This window comes from Hemiscyllium ocellatum, chromosome 5 (genome assembly GCF_020745735.1).
Source record: "Hemiscyllium ocellatum isolate sHemOce1 chromosome 5, sHemOce1.pat.X.cur, whole genome shotgun sequence".
NCBI classification, from domain to species: domain Eukaryota; kingdom Metazoa; phylum Chordata; class Chondrichthyes; order Orectolobiformes; family Hemiscylliidae; genus Hemiscyllium; species Hemiscyllium ocellatum.
The window spans coordinates 80,675,704-80,695,561 of NC_083405.1; the positions used below are offsets into that span (position 1 = coordinate 80,675,704).

General features: G+C 38.1%; 1 protein-coding gene across 1 annotated transcript in view; it reads left to right on the top strand.

The window, feature by feature from the left end:
* Nucleotides 1-19,858, top strand: part of ctnnal1 (catenin (cadherin-associated protein), alpha-like 1) — a 319,555-nt gene that overhangs the window by 283,726 nt on the left and 15,971 nt on the right. Inside the window, exons 8-12 of the mRNA XM_060825516.1 lie at nt 814-900; nt 2,418-2,576; nt 6,231-6,323; nt 8,390-8,540; nt 17,088-17,125. Coding sequence (XP_060681499.1) covers nt 814-900; nt 2,418-2,576; nt 6,231-6,323; nt 8,390-8,540; nt 17,088-17,125 — 528 coding nt within the window. The remainder of the gene's footprint in view (nt 1-813; nt 901-2,417; nt 2,577-6,230; nt 6,324-8,389; nt 8,541-17,087; nt 17,126-19,858) is intronic.

A 19,858-nucleotide genomic window follows, 5' to 3' on the forward strand; every position in this document is an offset into this window, starting at 1 on the left:
GTGCTGTAACATGTTTTTCATATTTTATTATTAAAGTTTTCTGAATCTGTGTCAGTGTAGATTTGCCAGGAAATTGCAAAATCAGACATTTATGTTTAGTTAGTAAATATTATAGGAGGAAGTGAGAACTGCAGATGCTGGAGATCAGAGCTGAAAATGTGTTGCTGGAAAAGCACAGCAGGTCAGGCGGCATCCAAGGAGCAGGAGAATCGACGTTTCGGGCCTGAGCCCTTCTTCAGGAATCCTTCCTGAAGAAGGGCTCATGCCCGAAACGTCGATTCTCCTGCTCCTTGGATGCTGCCTGACCTGCTGTGCTTTTCCAGCAACACATTTTCAGCTCTTAGTAAATATTATGTTTGTCCCAGTCAAGCAAGCACAAGTAATGTGAAATGGTGTTGCTAGGATGGAGGGAAATGGAATGCCAAGCATTGGATCCTGTTTTGAAAGTTGAGCCATCATGAAGATGTTTATGTGGATTTGCAGATCCTTTGCGTTATACACCCTTGTCAATTTCTTATGGTAGCTTGAAGAAGGAAATGTATGACATGGTGACATTTACTCAATGAATAAAGTACATTTGGATTATGTATTTCAAGGAATAGAAAGTTGTCAGTGACTAAAAGATCATCTGGATAAAAAATTAGGAAAATCTTGCATAGAGTGCAAGTGTATAGCACACTCTGACATTTAAAACACCATTGATTGATAAGATGTTAGTAGTTTCCAATCCTGTTTTACATTGTATCTAAATGTATGTACAGCAATAAGATTTAGTTTTTGTTGTCTTTTTCTCATGTCTTCCTTTTGAAATAGCAAAGTTTGAAAGCCAGAGAAGCCACAGAAGATATGGAGCTGGCTATAATTAAGACTCGGCAGTGTGTGAGTGAGCTGAGGAGAGAAGTAAGTATTATCTAGTTCTGAAGAATTGGAGTAATCTGAAAACAGCAGGAGATGCAAGCAATCAGCTCTGCATCTAAATCCAAGAGCTCTGATGTAACCTCCTTACAGCCAATTTGTGATAGTGGTTGGAAATGTCAGCAGCCAATGTTCTTTCCCATTGCTGAAATCAATCAGAATCACCGTGCGATTGGTAATGAAAAGATGAAGATGTTGACAAGAATACAAGGATGCTGAGTTGTTGGCTGTTAGTTTTTCTGGTTGAAAATGGCTTTTAGCTTTTAATTGGATTGAAGGAAATTACCTTTTATTGCTTGATCAGCCGAATATATGATCTCATTCTGTTTTTTTCTCTGAAAGATGTAAATGATAATTCGGCATTGTTATTGATTGAATTCTGCCATTAGTAATTGGGTAAATGAATTCAAGCTGCATTTTCGTACCCATCTACAACCACCTTCAATGCTGTGCCTTCGACTGACCTGTGAAGGAAAATCCATTGTCTAAGCAAGTTCTTTAAGATTAAAATATAAATAAGGAATGCAAATATACCACATTTACTTTTTTTCAATATATTGTGTCAGATATTATAACTCAATGTACGTTTTGCGGCATCCTTTGTATTTTTGTGCTGGTTAAAGGGTCTGTTGGGAGACCTGTATATTCAATTTTTTAAATTGCATTAGACATTTTCCACTTGGTCACAGTATACAGGATAAAGCTCCTCTCCATTTCTCCCAAAATCCTCTTCTTCGGTTCTAGAGCTTGTCATTCATGTGTTTTACAAACCTTTCTTGTATTCTCTGTGAATGGATGAGAGTCTGTGGAACTCATTGCTGCACAAGGCTGTGAATGCCAATCATAGAGTGTATTTAAGTCTGAGATAGGTAGCTTCTTGATTAGTAATGGGATCAACAGTTACAGGGAGAAGGCAGGAGAATGGGGCTGAGAAGCATATCAGCCATGACCAAATGGTGGAGCAGGCACAATGGGCTGAATGGTCTAATTCTGCTCCAGTATCTTATGGTCATATGGATGAGTTGACAATTTAGTGCTGATTTACATTTAAGTACCAGCAGTTTTTTCTATAGGTTTATATTTGATATGATTTTTAAGCTTGCTGCAGCACATTTTATTCAATCCTTTACCACTACTCAGGAAAAGACAAAGAAACTTTTGTACAATTCCAGCCTGAATTCAAATCCAGATCCCTCTGTACTATATCTGACATAGTTAGTGCTCAAATGTACTTGGACCTTAAAATAAGCAATTGCCACTTTTTTTCGAGTAAAGGTCATTAATTGTAACTATATTTTTCTGTTGGGTTATTACATTTTAAAAAATATTTCTGCTATTTGGCACAGATTGATAATTGCTCTCACAAGCTGGTAAAGGCTGTTTAAGATGTTATGAATTTTTTTTTGGATTGTCAGTTAAGAAGAAGGCATTTTAATTATTTGCTCGTATTGAGTACTTTTCGTGCAGTATTGTGTATTAATTCTTCAGTTTTTATTCTTCAGCTTCAAAACACAGCTGTGGAATCAGCAGGGGAACTTCTGAAGTGCTACACAGAGCATGTGGTCCTCAAGGCATTGAAGGTATCAGGGGCAGAAGCAAATTTGGAAGCACTAGCTGAGTGTACTTGTAAACTCTCTGAACAGAAGGAACAACTTGCTGAGGTAGGAAGTTGAAATAAATACTCGAGCATAAGGAATTCCTTACATTTGATGGGAAATAGTTCTACCTTGAAAATGTATCATAAATGTTGGCTATTAAATTGGAATTCCTGGCTTCTAAGCTTCCACAGGGGAATCTCATATCGTTCACTAGGTTATTAGCTTTTTGAGGATTTATAGTTCATTGTGTTACAGAAACAATTTTTGACACTTGTTTCCTGTTGATAGTTGACCTTAGTTTAACAAAAGAGATTTGGGGGTCTGTGAGAATGCTCCCAAGGAATTTATTAGGTATACTCAAGGGTGTGTCAGTATTTCCAGGGTTTCCCAGAGATATATAAGCATTAGCAAGGATTTATAGTAGTATATTATTATGAAAATGGTCTCTGGGGCTGCGTGAATCATTGTTAGTGAAAAATGTTGGAAATCTGGCAGTGCTTGCACGGATACCTTCAGAAAATGAGGCAATGTGCAAAACAACCCTGGGAGCATATCAGTGTTTGTGGTCGGGTGGTTGAGATGGGAGGAGGTTTGGAAATGGGGGAGGGGGTTGAATGTTTGCATCATGGAATAGCAGTATTTACAGAACAGAAACAGACTGTGAGACCTAACTCATTTCTCTCAGTCCTTCTACTCCACACGGGCCACCCCCAAACCCAACATTAAGCAAGTTACGATTTTCAGTGCAGGTTCTACGCATTCAAAGGTGTAAATCTCTTTCTTTTTAATGTATCTATACAAAAAATATACAAATGTACATAGATGTGTTATTTTAGTGAATGCATTTAGTTCTTTTAAAAGATGATGCTTTCCTTTAAGTCATTTTTGGTTCTCTGAAATCACATTTCTGATTTGTAGATTTCAGATTGGTTATATTTTAATAACCTTTTGAATTTAATTTTATCCACATTGTAGTCGAATCTTCATGTTTGTATTAGTCGTCAGAGCAATTTTACAAGAAACTATTTTTAAGCATCGTTGCTTTTCAAAACTGGCTGAGAGAGGTGTTGAGTCTGTGTATGATACTGTGCCATCTAGTGGCTGCACTTTTTAATCTTACTTGTCATAAAGTGGAAGCATAAAATTTCCCATCTTAGGAGAATAGAAAAATAGAAAAGCATAATTTTTATTTAGTTAAGATAAGAAGTTTGCAGAGTAATGAAATGCAGAGGTATTTAGGTGCCCTTCTACAAGTCACAAAGTTAATAAGTACTTACAAGTAGTGAGAAAGGTGAACGGTATGTTGCAACTTTTATTGCAAAGTATTTGGCATATAATAGTGTCCTGCTGCAATTAAACAGTAATGTCACATCTGAAGTACTGCCCTCAGTCTGGAACTGTTTCTTTAGCAGTGACCATAGTACACATGGAATATGCATTCCATGGAACCTTTGGGTAGCTGGTATGGATTTGGAGTATATTAGATTCCCTACAGTTTGGAAACAGGCCCTTCGGCCCAACCAGTCCACACCGACCCGCCGAAGATTAACCCACCCAGACCCATTTCCCCTTTGACTAATGCACCTAACACTATAGGCAATTTAGCATAGCCAATTTACCTGACTTATACATCTTTGGACTGTGGAAGGAAACTGGAGCATCTGGAGGAAACCCACGCAGACATGGCGAGAATGTGCAAACTCCACACAGACAGTTGCCCTATGCTGGAATCAAACCTGGGACCCTGGTGCTGTGAGGCAACAGTGCTAACCACTGAGCCACCGTGTTGCCCAGTAGGATTAGGTGTTTTGACATCAGAAAAATAGGTGTGGCTGCTTTCACCTTGGATATCTGTCATCAACTAGACTTATCACAGCATTCAAGAAATCAGACCTAGGTGTACCTTAAACATGTGGTAAACGTCTACTCTGTCAGAAGCTATTGTGACTGAAATAGAGCACTACTTTAAAGAGATTGCAACTAAAATGAGCATCAACATAAAGGCAGAAGGGTAGATGTGGTGCAAATTAAAGGAACTGAATGCAGTTTAAATGGAGTACTTGTCTGGAGCACTGGATGAATCCTGGGGAATGGATGCAACAAATTGTTTTATTTTGAAAAAAATACAGAGAAATGTGGATGCTGGAAATCTGAAACAAAAAACAGAAATTGGTGGTGAAACTCATCAGCTCTGGCAGCATCTGTGGAGAGGAAGCAGAGTTAATGTTTCGAATCCAACCACCCTTCTTCAGAGCTTTAGTTCTGAAACCTGCTGAATTTCTCCAGCAATTTCAGTTTTTGAATTTTTTTATATATTGGTTCATTAGATGTGGACCAACATTTCGTGCTGATCCCTAATTGCCCAGAGTATTGACATTAAAAGTCTACTGCATTGTTGTGGGCCTGGGCTCACACATAGGCTGGACTGGGTAAAAATGGCAGATTTCCTTCTCTAAAACTCAATTGTGAATCAGATGGTTCTTTACAACAATTGTTATGTGGTTTCATGGTCACCATGCAACCGAGATCCACGATTAGCCTTAGAAATGAAACATTAACCCTTAATTCTGGGCACTTACATTAATCATGTACTCAATTGGCACTTAACAAAGTGCAAACATTCAGGATAATCACTGTTATTTCAATTAGAATCCCATAAAGATATCTCATTGATATTTGCTCAGATATTCTGATGGGTTATGAGATCCAACTTTATCTGAAATATGTTGTTTCAGGACGTATGCTGGAAATGTGTAGGATGATGGCCAATGCTGTCCAGTGTTGGTCAGCTCAAGAGGCTTTTTGAAAATAGAGAAAGCGCAATTCCTATAATATTCAACAAGTTTCTTAAGAGTTTATCAGGTTGATTATCAGCAATTTCTAACAACTATTGCCAATTTGAAAAGGATATGTCCTATGATATTGTATGTTTTGTACTCGGCAGTTTAATAGAGAGATTGGATGACAAAAAGTATTGGATATAAAGAGAGAGAGAAGTCCTAAGCTCCATGGGGAGAATGAATGAGGAGATAAGATGCAGTTGTTGAAAGCAGCATTACACTTTTTGAACTCCAGCGATATTCTTCATTTTTGTGGGGTTTTTTTAACATAAAATCACCACATTCAAACTGGAACCCCAGATCAGAAGCAGCTCTGCTAAACACATTTATTTAAAGAAGTATTAGATTCAGTCCATGAACATCAATGCGAAGGAGTGTTCGTAACATTTAAATGATATGTTATGCTTTATAGCAATTGTCTGCACACTCTGCGACTTGTCCATCCACTCATGAAGACTTGATGACTAAATAACATAATGCACTTTTGTATGGATAAGGGGGAATCAGCGTGATGGTATAATTCAGTGAAAGAATTTGTGAATCAATTGGGCTCTCATAGTCATTTTTTTCTGATGTTAGTCCACAATTACAACATTTTAAAAGTTCAGTTTCAAAGCATACTGTTATGGGACAAACCATGATTCTTCAGTTGTCAGTCTAATCCAATCAAACGCAACATAACCTCATTTCTTTGAGCACATTTCCAACATGTATGTTGTGTGGAAGCTATTTAATTTTCTAAGTAACAGAACTCAGCTAAACAGCAGTTACTAGAAAAGGTTTAAAAGTTGATTCAGTTGTAGTTTGAAATCTGATTGTTTTTGATAACTGTAAAGAAAATTGGATGTAAAATCCAATGACATTGTGTTTCCACTAGACGTCTCGATTACTGCGGCATGTGTCAGGAACAGAACCCTTGGAGATTACTTGTTTACATGCAGAAGAAACATTTCAGGTTATTGGTCCACAGGTATGGGAGTTTTTTGCTGGTTATGAATTTCCCCATAATGATTTATATACACATATATGCTTTTAAAGAGACCCTTGTGATGTATGTGGCCTGATTTGAAGATATGGATTTACTTAATTTTAGATTACTCAAGGATTTATTTTTGCTTATAATGTTTTTTGGTACTTTAGACAGACAATTTCTCTATTATCACATCGCAGATATCAGCTGTGACTCAAAGGGCAGGTTTGGAGATAACCTATTCCCACTTGTTTGAGTTGCTTCTGAGTCAATGACGAGAAGGTACATAAGGGAAGCTGATGATGAGATTGTCAGATTTCTCCTCATCTGGTCAGCATGGATGGGTTGGACCGAAGGGTCTGTTTCCGTGTTGTACATCTCTATGACTCTATTTCCTCAAACTAATTAAACTCGTTAACTCAAGTGAAGAATCATAGAAAATAAGAGCAGGAATAGGCTATTCAGCTCTTCAAATCTACTGTATCATTCAATATGATCATGGTTGATCATCCAACTCAGTACCCTCTTCTCACTTTTTCCCCTTACCCTTTGATCCCACTAGCCTTAAGAACTATATCTAACTCCCTCTTGAAAACATCGAGTGTTTAGGCAACAACTGCTTTCTATGGCAGAGAATTCCACAGGCTCACCACTCTCTGCAGGAAGGAATTGCTCTCATCTCAGTCCCGAATGGCCTGCCCTGTATCCTTAGACTGTAACTCCTGGTTCTGAACTTCTGGTCATGAGGAACATCCTTCTTGTGTTTACACTGTCAAGTCCAGTTAGAATGTCATAGATTCCTGGTTGCCATTAGTTCTCTATCCATGTCAGTACTTTTCCCTCAGTTCCCTATGCTTTAATTTTACATTCTAATCTCTCATTTAAGACCATATTAATTCTGAAAATCCAAATAAATAATGCCCATTGGCTCCCCCTTATTAACTCTTCTGGTTACATCCTTAAAACTCCAGTAGACTTGTCAAGCAAAATTTCCCTTTGGTAAACCCTGTCCAATCCTGCCACTGTTTTCCAATTGCTCCGCTATTAAATCTTTTATAATATCTAGCATTTTTCTTAGTACGACTGCCAGACTAACTGAACTATCATTTCCTGTATTCTGAATACCACCTCTTTTAAACAGAGGTGTTACATTAGCTACCCTCCAATTCATAAGCACTGTGTCAGAGTCTACAGAACCTTGGAAGATGAACACCAATTCATCCACTATTTCTATGATCTGTAAGTATTCCTGAATGTAAATTATTGTGCCTTGGGGATATATCAGCTATCAGTTCCAATAATTTCCTTCCTCATACTGATTTTTTTTTTCAGTTGCTCCATCTCAATAAACCCTGTGTTTCCCAATATTTTTGGGACATCATTTATATCCCCCTCTGTGAAGACAGGTGTAAAATATGTCCTTAATTGGATTGCCATTTCTTTTTTACCCAGCTATAACTTCCCCTGTTTGACTGCGATGGAGACTTGTGCTCACTTAATCTTTTTCTCTTCATACACCGTTAGAGGCTTTCACAATCAGTTTATATGTTTCTCCTAAGCTTACTTTCATACTCTCTTTTTCAGCTATTAATCAATCCATTTCTCCTCCTTTTCTGAAATCCAAACTGCTGCCAACTCTCAGGTCTGCTGCTCCTTTTTGGCCAATTTGTTTGCCCTACCTTAGATCTAAGACTATCCATAGTTTTCCTTGTTAGCCATGGTTGGGCCACCCTTCCCATTTTATTTTTGTGCCAGACATAAATGAACAATCGGTTTAGTTCATCAATGAGTTATTTAAATGCAAAATATCACGTTCCACACCAGTGTTCCAATTCAGGTTTTATACCAAAAAGTGAAAAGATCTTCCATAACTGTTGGGCATCAGTGAATCCACTGAAGTGAAAACACGGTTTAGCTTAATATATTAATTAATTATTATTATTTCCAAACCCATGAAAATTTCAACACTCTGTTCCAAGGTCTCTTACCTTCACATCCTCAATAATATTAAGAGCATAATAGACCTCCTTTATACTGTCAACTGAATTATTCTGTTTTATTTTCAGATAATTTCTGCTGCACAGACCTTGGCTCTTCACCCTTCTAGTAAGATTGCCAAGGAAAACTTGGATGTATTTTGTGAGGCATGGGAGTCACAACTGAACGACATGTCCATTCTGCTGAAAGAAATTAATGATGTCTTTGAAGGACGAAGAGGTGAATCGTCTGACTTTGAGCTTTAAGCATTGTCTGTATTTTTTGTAGATTGTCAGTCAGGTTGTGCAAATGTGGGGTTTTAACTGAGGAAAACATTACAATGCAAAAAGCACAAGAATTCTGGTAACATATTTGAAATAGCAGATAATGAAAATGGCTGTTCCAAATATCAACTGTGAAAGGCTCATGATTTAAAAATGGGCCCCAAGGCATCAATTTACAAGACATCAAACCTCAGAGTAAGCTTTTTTCCAAATTTGGTAAAATAACTAAAATGCTTGCTAAAGTTTAATGTCAAAGAAATGTTGAATGGTAGAATTTGAGTCTGAAAAAGGCCGAGACAGTCTCTGTGTTTGTTATTCAAATTGGTCAAAATATAGATGTGATATAGTACATTAATTATGATTTTATTGAGGGATAAGATTACATAACATTTTTATCTGTGAAATTTGATTGTAACAATTGCTTCACTTTATAAAATAGTGAATGTAGCAATTTGGTTTTTTTAATTGCTGTCCTTCCCAAAGAATGGGATCACCTTGACATGTTACACTTTTGGATATTTTCTCTGGTTGGTAAGTTTTACTGGAATTTATATCGGGTTCTTTTGATGTGCACAGAGAGTTTAGTCTGAGCAAAATGCTATCCACTTAAAGTTGATTCTCTTTGTCTAAGACAAGGAATGCTGTTTCATAGCTACTATTTATTTGAAAATGATATCACTAAAAGTAAAATTTGTACAAGAGGTAAAAGCAAAATACTGATGCTGGAAGGTTGAACTAAAAACAGGAAGTGCTGGAAATATTAAGCAGGTCTAGCACCATATTTGAAGAGGTAAGCAGGATTAATACTTTGAGTCTAATGTAACTCTTTTTGAAACATAATCAATTCAAGGTTAATTCTGGCTCTCCTTTCATTGTTACTACCAGACCTAATGAAGTACTTTCAGCAGTTTCTGTTTTTATTTTGTACATGGTATAGACTTTGTTTTTGCACATTGCTCAAGAGTAGGCTTTAATTTACAGCATATTGGTCCCAACAACAGGTATCGTGGACTCTCCATTGTTCACTTCAGTGAATTTATTAAATTGTGGGTTGAAGTCACTAGTTATCCCCACAAAAGGTTATAATTTTTGACTGGTACCCATAAATCTCTCAAGAATTAGTAAGTTGCTATGTTTAGAAAATTACAAGAAGGACAGCAGACATTTAGGAATGTTTACACCATAGCTTTCCAGGGGTGTAGTTGATTCAAGCTTAAAGGCCCAAATTTTCACTCCTGAGGTACATACCCAAATTCCAGGACTAACTTAATCAGTCTTGGGAAACGTGGCCCTGAATTTCGGAATCTTTATTCCAATGGTGAGGGGAGGGGATTATATGTTCCAGAGGCTGGCATTTATTGCTCATCCCTAGTTGGTAAGCTAACTTCTTGAATCGCTTTAGTCCATTTGCGGTATCCATTGTGCGTTTAGAGAGGGAGTTCCAGAACTTTCACCCATTGTCAGTGAAGGAAGGGTGATTTATTTCCAATGGCCTACTTCTACACTGTAACAATTCTGTGATTTTGACCTACCAACACCTAAGGAATAGTGACATATTTTCAAGACGGGACAGTGAGTGGCTTGGAGGGGGAACTTGTAAGTGATATGATTCCTATGTATTTGCTGCCCTTGCCTTCCTGAAAGTGGTTGTGGGTTTAGAAGGAGCAATCTAACAAGTCTTGGTGAATTTCTGCAGTGCATCACACTGCTGTTGAGCACTGACAGCAGAGGAAGTGGATATGGTGCCAATCAAGTGGGCTGGTTTCTCTTGGAATGTATGGAGCTTTTTGAGTCTTATTGGTGATGCACTCATCCAGGCTTTGGAAAATCAGGAGATGAGTTACTTACAGCAAGGTTCCTAGCCTCTGAGCTTCTCTTGTAGTCACAGTATTTAATCATCTAATCTGGTTCAGATCCTGCTGTCCCTGGAAAATGTTTGACAGCTGTCATGTGGATTGTGAACTGTCAAGGTTTTACATTAAGCCCTCTAGCCCTCACCCCTCCTTCACTGCCAACTCATGCCTTTGTACATCCCTGATGGGTCTAGTGCCAATTTAGTTATAGCTCATGCCTACCAATGGCCCTACACCTACAACGATGGGCAGATCTCGGGGCATGTTGAGATGCAACAAAATAAATTAATAAGCATCTAAAACTGACTTCATATTGTATGTGTGATATATAGAAATATATATGAACTCTCATTGATGAAAGCCCATTTAAGTGAACTCAAATACATAATTCCTGACAAAAAAATAAACATTTGTATTCATGATTCCACATAAAAGACAGCTAATCTTTTATTAATTTCTTGCAGCCATTAAACTGTGATAATGATATGCTCTAGAAGCAGGCCAGCAGTAATTACACTGTAATGATAGCAGTTGAGGCTGTGTCAAAAACACAGATATTAAAATTGGAAGCGCAGATTTTTTTTTCAACTCGACATCAGGTTGCTTGCTTAATATTATTCTGAAATTTTATAGGGAAATGGATTTCAATAACCTGACCATCTCTTAGACCTTATTCGCATTTTGTGAGCATTCAGGTAAACTCTTCAAAGTTATACATCATGCATTACAGGTAATGGACTTTACCATTAAGTTCAAATGGCTACGCTGAGTTAGAATTCCCCTCAGGTGTGAATCACTTTCTCCTGTACACTAATAGCTAAATTAGGATATGTCAGAAATGAGAACAAGATTTCTGGATCCATCTGCACCGAAACATAACTTGGACTTGGTACTTCACATTGGAAGATCAGAAGAGGAATGCTGAACAGGCAGCCTCTGTTTAATTACTTGCAAAGAGAGAACCCAAAAAGACAGCAAGAATAGGTCATGGCAGAAAGTTTGAAGATGCAGTTGAGATGTTGAAGACATAAGTATGTAATAATATTTTCTGAACATCAGGACTGGCCTGCTGGGGAGGAATAGTCTTTTGCTTGATATGTGCTTTCTTAATTTATCAACTCAATGTTCCATATGCAATGATGATTAGAATTGGCATTGAAATAAATGAAGAGTAACAATTGGTAGAGCATTAAATTCAGAGAGCTTTGAATCAAAATGTAAAACAAATATTTTGGATATTATCTAGGAGGTAGTAAAAATAAAATAGTAGAAGTAGCTAGTTTAAGCTAAAGGGGATAATGATACCTGGCCAAAAGAAAGCAACTTTACCTGTTGGTGTGGATGGTTTAGTAAGTAGGTGTATGTGTTCCCTACTCAAGCCTTGATTAAAGGTAGCCACGCAGAGCATTCTCAATACGCATGCATAGATCAGCCCAGTGTTACATAGTGACCACATAGAAAATAACAACATGGGAACCCATCATAAATCTTGTGCTGTATTTCCTCTAATTCTGCTTTTGTTGTGAACAATGTAGGGATGACACCAAGGGTCAAAAGTGAAAGCAAAAAGTTACATCCCAACAATGATTCTTAATGATACATCATCTCCACCTACTGGTACACAAACAGCACTTTAGAGTCCAGGGTTTACAATATTAAGAAATCGATAAGACAGTACCAACTCCATTATGCAGATTTGAAATATGCTTTTTCATTAATCTCCTCACAGAATGTAAGAATTATTATGGTACAGAAAGAGGCCATTCAGCCCATCCTGCCTGTATTCATTCTATTTTCGAGTCTGGCTCTACTAGTTAGTGCCAACGAATGACTTCTCCTTAATCCTTGAAAACCATTACTGTTCAAAAAAACATCTAATGTCCTGTTGAATGTCTCATTTGAACCTGCCTCTACATTTCCAGGCAGTGAATTCCATACCTTAACAACTCACAATGTGAAAACATTTTGTCTCTACATTATCCTTGCTTCATTTGTTCATTAGTTTAAACCTGTGCCCTCTCTTGTTTCTTTTACAAGTGGAAACAGTTTTACCCTATCCATTCTGTCCAGCTTGCTCATGATTTTAATATCTCAAATGAAATCTCCTCTTGTTCCCTTCTCAAGAGTAGAACCGAGCCAACTTCTTCAATCTATCCTTGCAGCAGGAGTTACTCATATTTGGAATGATCCTACACTCTCTTCAATGCATTTCCATCTTTTGTATAAAATGATACCTACAACTATGCACAATATTGCAGCTGAGGTCGAAGAATTGTAACATTTTTCCCCTATTAATAAAACCAAGAACACTGTATGTTGTATTTACTGTTATCTCCACCTATCCTGCCACCTTCAGCGATCTGTGCACAGATTCAGATCCCTCTGTTCCTTTAGCATTGCACCCCCTATGTTATCATCTCTGTGTTTCACATAACTACCTCGGATCATATTCTTCAACTACTGTGTTCTCCAGAAACCCATCCAGTAGCCTTAGAACCTCAGTTGTGCTATACTATTTCATTGCCCTTTCCTTGTGACTTAAAAGAAGGCTTATGTTTTTATGAAACTTCACAATATCAAGAGACTTCAAAGTTGTTCTCCGTAACACCGTAGTTGCATTCCAGCAAAACCTCACTTAATAGAGAATCGCTTAATCGAAATAATGGGGCCTGTGGGAAAACTGGGGTTGGGCCGACCAGCAAAACATATCATACACGATCGCACAAAAATCACCCAAAAGTCTAACACAAAGTATGGCACACCCTGAACGAAGGTTGAAATCATATTTATTAATGAAACAATAGTAAATTTAACACAGTTAATTTAAAAAGTGTAAGAAAGTTGTTCTCTGTACAGTACCTCTCACAGAAAGCTGCTCTGTCAGCAACTGATATTGGCACATGTGCAGAATGGCTGGAAGACCAGCGCTGACAACGTGCATATGCAGAACAGTGTGGAGTCTTTGGTGTGGACATGGGTGCATGCGCAGAATGAAGTGCACTGGAATCTTGCAATTGTGAACAGAGTTAAGTGTTCCTGAAAATACCATTCCCTAATTCATCAGCAACATTATAGGCAAATCACGCTGCCAGAATGCATGTTATCCAAGAACTACCTCTATAAAACAAAGCCAGTGAGCCTACAGTGGTTTCTGTAGAAATGTCCACTGTTTCATCTGGGTACATTATTTACAAGGCCAAGGTTCTTATGTCCATTATGTCACCTGGTAGATAATTGCCAATATTTGTCATTCTTGTCTTGCAGAAAAAGAGAAACATTTTATCAAAGTAATTTGCAAGAACTCCAATATTAAAGGAAACAGTATTTTTAATACTTTATGAGCAGAGTGCACTGATTGAAGAAGGGATTGCCATGGAGACTGCTCCAAATTGGTGTGTAGGTTTACCTAAACCCTAAGACTCTAATAGTTCGAGAAGGCAGCTCATCACCATTTTGTCTAAGGCCATAAATGTTGGCCAACCGGTGACAGCCACATCATATAAATAAAACCACTCAAATATCGTTTTCTGGAAAGAAGGATGGAGTTCTTACCAGGGGCCATTCAGCTATGTTTTATGATTTACTTAAATGACTGACAGAAACTAGAGCAGTAGAGTCATAGAGATGTACAGCATGGAAACAGACCCTTCGATCCAAACCGTCCATGCTGACCAGATATCCCAACCCAGTCTAGTCCCACCTGCCTGCACCCGCCCCATATCCCACCTAACCCTTCATATTCATATATCCATCCAAATGCCTCTTAAATGTTGCAATTGTATCAGCCTCCACCGCTTCCTCTGGCAACTCATTCCATGCACGTATCACCCTCTGTGTGAAACAGGTCTCTTTTATATCTTTCCCCTCTCACCCTAAACCTATGCCCTCTGGTTCTGAACCCCCGACCCCAGTGGGGACCCTTGTCGAGTGCCTTACTGAAGTCCATATAGGCCACCTCTAAGACTCTGCCCTCATCAATTCTGTTTGTTACTTCAAAAACCTCAATCAAGTTTGTGAGACATGATTTCCCACGCACAATGCCATGTTGACTATCCCTAATTACTCCTTGCCTTTCCAAATACATGTACATCCTGTCCCTCAGGATTCCCTCCGACAACTTGCCCACCACCAAGGTCAGGCTCACCGGTCTATAGTTCCCTGGCTTGTCTTTACCGCCCTTAAACAGTGGCACCACGTTTGCCAACCTCCAGTCTTCCAGCACCTCACCTGTGATTATCGATGAAACAAATATCTCAGCAAGAGGCCCAGCAATCACTTCTCTAGCTTCCCACAGAGTTCTCGGGTACACCTGATCAGATCCTGGGGATTTACCCACTTTTACCCGTTTCAAGACATGCAGCATTTCCTCCTCTGTCATCTGGATATTTTGCAAGATGTCACCATCTATTTCCCTTCAGTCTATATCTTCCATATCCTTTTCCACAGTAAATACTGATGCAAAATACTTGTTTAGTATCTCCCCCATTTTCTGCGGCTCCACACAAAGGCGGCCTTGCTGTTCTTTGAGGGGCCCTATTCTCTCCCTAGTTACCCTTTTGTCCTTCATATATTTGTAAAAACCCCTTGGATTCTCTATTTGCCAAAGCTATCTCATGTCCCCGTTTTGCCCTCCTGATTTCCCTCTTAAGTATACTCCTACTTCCTTTATGCTCTTCGAAGGATTCACTCAATCTATCCTGTCTCTACCTTACATATGCTTCCTTCTTTTTCTTAACCAAACTCTCAATTTCTTTAGTCATCCAGCATTCCCTATACCTACCAGCCTTTCCTTTCACCCTGACAGGAATATACTTTCTCTGGATTCTTGTTATCTCATTTCTGAAGGCTTCCCATTTTCCAGCCGCTCCTTTATCTGCGAACATCTGCCTCCAATCAGCTTTCGAAGGTTCTTGCCTAATACCGTCAAAATTGGCCTTTCTCCAATTCAGAACTTCAACTTTTAGATCTGGTCTATCCTTTTCCATCACTTTTTTAAATCTAATAGAATTATGATCGCTGGCCCCAAAGTGCTCCCCCACTGACACCTCAGTCACCTGTTCTGCCTTATTTCCCAAGAGTAGGTCAAGTTTTTCACCTTCTCTAGTAAAAACAAAAACATTTTCAAAGCATCATTACCTAAAAGCTGCTTGCTTTTATTTCTGATGTAATCAATATTTGCATTATTCTTAACTTGCATAACATTGCTAACATTACAATCTTTTGATTTTTTTTAATTGTTTGATGATACCTTTTGCTTCTTGACTCTTTAACATTGCACTTTCTCAATGTTAAATTCAGTTTAGTTTACTTCTGAAAGAATTTGTATCTGTCATCAATTTTCAGGGTCAATGTATGGAATGTAGTGCATCTTTTGTTGATGTATTGTATGCAATTATCATAAAACTGCTTTTAAATATTTCCTCTGATTTAAATAACTTCAGTGTGTTTGTTTTTTAGTTCCTTATGCACTCTGGCCTTTTCTGTGTGTCAGCTTAGCTTTTGCTTCTAAGATGTAGATACATGTCTTCTTTGCCATACCATGCTCTGTAAAGAGGTCCAATGCAGCTGTACTCTGGTCATTGTGGAATAAACAAGCAAATTTTATTTTGTAGAATACCTTCTTTTGGTTACTATTGGATTTTACCAGAGCATTTTAACAGATTCGCTCTGTGTAAACAAAAATAACGTGAAAGATGGAGCTATGTTTATTTCTGAATAGTGAAAATGGTGTTTGGGGCAACCATGCTTTGACTAGTACCATATTGTCTCTCATTATCAACTCCAATTTAGATAGGCATGTGTTAAGGCAAGTCCAGCCAGCCAACTGTATGGCCTTCTGGTGATTGACTTATTCTGCAACATGTCATTTGAAAGATGCCACCTTTGTTAAAATTACATGTTTTTCAAAAAGTATTTTATCTTTGGGTTTGTTGTATCTATAGAGAAAGTCAAACCTCAATGTTTGTTTGTTCTCAATCTGCAAAGACTGTACAATTCCAAACTGCTTTATGTGTATGTGCATAAAGATTTTTTAATGAATAAAGTATATTTTTGCAAAATATTAAAAAAAACAGTATTTCCAGTAAAAAGCAGAGGAAATAATTTCACAAAGATGAGGCACGAGTTCATACATACTATCCAAACAGAATTTCAAGGGTATACAGCTACATCTCTTTTTGGGTGAGGGGGAAGGAATTGAGAACAGTGGCGGATAAAAGTTTTGGTCTGGTTAGCTGACATCAGGGAACTTTTCAAAAGGTGGCTGATACTTGACAATGGCATGGTTAACAAGTAAAAACTATTATATTTTATGTGTAAGACACTAAGAAGTACTGGATTTGAGGAAGTAGATCCTGATTATGGGGAAAAATATTTTTAGGAGGAAGTTGCTGACAATTGTTTCATTCATTTTGATGCCCATTTGACTCTAAATAACAACTTGTAAACCCATGTATATTAATAAATAATGCTAAGTTCATTGTATTGGAAATTCATAATTTATTGCAACAAAAATTATTATACATGACAATAGCATTAACAGTTGAGATGTAGTGGAATGAATTAAAAATTTACTGAAACTCTTTGCACTTAATATAGCTTTAGTTGTTTTGTCTCTTGTTCAAATAGTTCATGTGCATCTGTTTCCCCAGGTGAGAAGCGTGCATACCTTTCTCTGCCGAGACCAGGGGTGAGTTTTTTTTAAAATTTAACTTAAAATCTTCAGCTCAAAACCCACACTGCAATGTCACAAGCTACAGGGTAATTTTGACTTAATGTGAAATTGGTGATGACTCTGACCCTGTTTTACATCTCTCTGTGTTGCAGTTTTGCTGTAGTTAAAATTACCCTGTATCATCTTGAGTTTAGATTTTCTTTTAAAACACTTCATCATGTATTGCAGACAAGAAGCAATTTCCATAAGCACAACCAGTGAGCTGAAATATTGTGTTTTTTATGTTTGTGCATTCTGTGAGTTAGTGTGCCAGAAATGAATGGTTAACCTTTAATTATGTTGACCACTGGGAGATCCAGGATATTCAACACAAGCTCTTGCCTTCTCCAATAAACAAAAATACAAGTGTCATTCTAAAACATACCAAAATAAAATTGAATTTCCTTTACGATAGTCATATTTTGAGTTTGTTGTCATACCCAGTATTTGCACACTATATGAACCAGTCCTGGAGCAACTGTTGACAGCCGCAAAACTGTCTCCCAATTGAAAAAGAATCTGGCAAAAGTAATTAAGATGTGAGATCAATTGTTATTTAACTATTTCCCACAAGTTGTTAGTGAGTAATAATAGGAGATACTAGGCTAGAAGATCAGTATTGTAAAATGTACTACAAAGTTCACGATTCTGACATTCATGAGGATCACGATATTAAGTGAAACATTGGTTTCCATAGGAACCAATGTCAAAACTGTAATTAGTTTCTGTGAGGATCTTATTGAAAAAAAATTAAAACATGATTTCAAAGTTGAAATATTTTATATTGCTAAATTCCTACTTTGGTACCCTGTAAATGAAAATGTTTAAACCATAACAAGTTTAAAAGAATGAAAGAATAACGTAACTGTTACTTCCAGGGCCGCCTCCACACTGGTGATTGTGCCTCCTTAAACTCCTGTTCCATGATTCTCTTGGTCTCTGCCCTTGCTAACCAACTTGTGCCCTCTTCACCAATCCCAGACTCCCCAGCACTACTCCGGGCTGTTACCAATTCCATCTTTTGGACTCCTCAATCAAGATTCAGATTCAGTCGGAAGCTGGTACTCAGTTTGGAAGCGCAAATTCTCATTCTGCAGTAGATTTTTTACTTGAATGCTGCCTCTCACCCCTTTCGTCTCCTGAACCTTCACTGTGAAAGTTTTTAAAAATGTATTCATGGTGTGACAGTATCACCGGCTCGCATTTTTTGCCCATCCCGAATTGCCCAGAGGGCAGTTAGGAATCAACCACATTGCAGTGGATATGGATTCATTTGCCATGGTGGGATTCAAACACTGATCCCCAGAACGTTATCTGGGTCTCTGGGTTAATCCAGTGATAATACCGCTAGGTCATCACCTGTCCATGAGGCAGGATAGAAGACCAGTGAAGCAGGAGCAATTTTGCAAGTCACTTCAAAACTAAAGGATTGAAAAAGCCCCAAAATCTCAAACCTTTGGAGTGACCATTTCCATGACGTTGTAGCTCCAGCTTAAGATCAAATCTGGATCATGATTAGGAAGGCAGGTCCAGGAGAGGGAAGCAGCATATGTGTGAGTCAGGGAGGCAGGAGAGGCTGCATCTTGGAGGTTGGCGTCTGGGGAGGCACCAATTGAGTTATGTAGAAACAATATTAAAACAAATCTCAAGGTGCTTCACAGGTTGCAAGCCCCATTAACTTAATGATATTAAAGAAAAACAATACTAAATAGAGCAACCTTTTAAAGGAGGACTTTCTGTACAAATGAACAATGTCATGAAAGATCAGCTAATGTTGGTAAAGTGCTGCTGTCTAGCCACTTAATGTACCATTGGGGACCATTTGGTGTAGGTAGACCCAGAATGTCCTGAGGGAGGGAATTCCAGGATTTTGACCCAGTGATATATTGGAGGGGAACTTGCAGGTTGTGGTGTTCCCATGAATCTGCTACCCTTGTCCTTCTAGATGAAAGTAGTCTTGGGTTTGCAAGGTGCTGTCTAGGGATCTTTGAATTTCCACAGTGCATCTTGTAGATGGTACTCACAGCTGCCAAAGGTGGTGGAGGCAGTGGATATTTCTGCATCTTGTGCCAATCAGGTGGACTGGTTTATCTTGGGTGGTACCAAGTGTCTTGAGTGTTGTATGTGCTGCATTCATCCAAGCAAGTGGGGAGTATTCCATCACACTCCATATTTGTGCCTTATAGGTGGTGAACAAATCTTTGGAAAGTCAGGAGATGTGTTGCACCTTGCAGGATTCCTAGTCTCTGACTCACTCTTGTAATAGTATTTATATAGCTGGTCTAGTTCAATGGACAATGGTCACCTCAGGATGTTGATAGAAGGACTTACAAATGGTAATGCCATTGAATGTTAAGGGGTAATGATTCAATTCTCTCTTTTTGGAAATTGTCATCGCCTAGCACTTGTTACCTTCCCAGTGAGCTGCATTAGGATCTGAGGAGTCACAAATGAAGATTTTATATTCATTAGTGAACATCTCCACTTCTGTCCTTATGATGCAGGGAATATCATTGATGAACCTTGTGACATGGTGAAATCCAGTTCAAATCCAAGTAGCAAATTGTAACTAATTTTTTGAAATAATCACATCAGTAATACCATGTGTTAAAAATAATGTATGAATGACAATGAGATAGGCCCTTCCATTGAATACAAATAAATCCATTCCTAAACATTCCCAAAGTTTGCTTAAGAAACTGAGATATC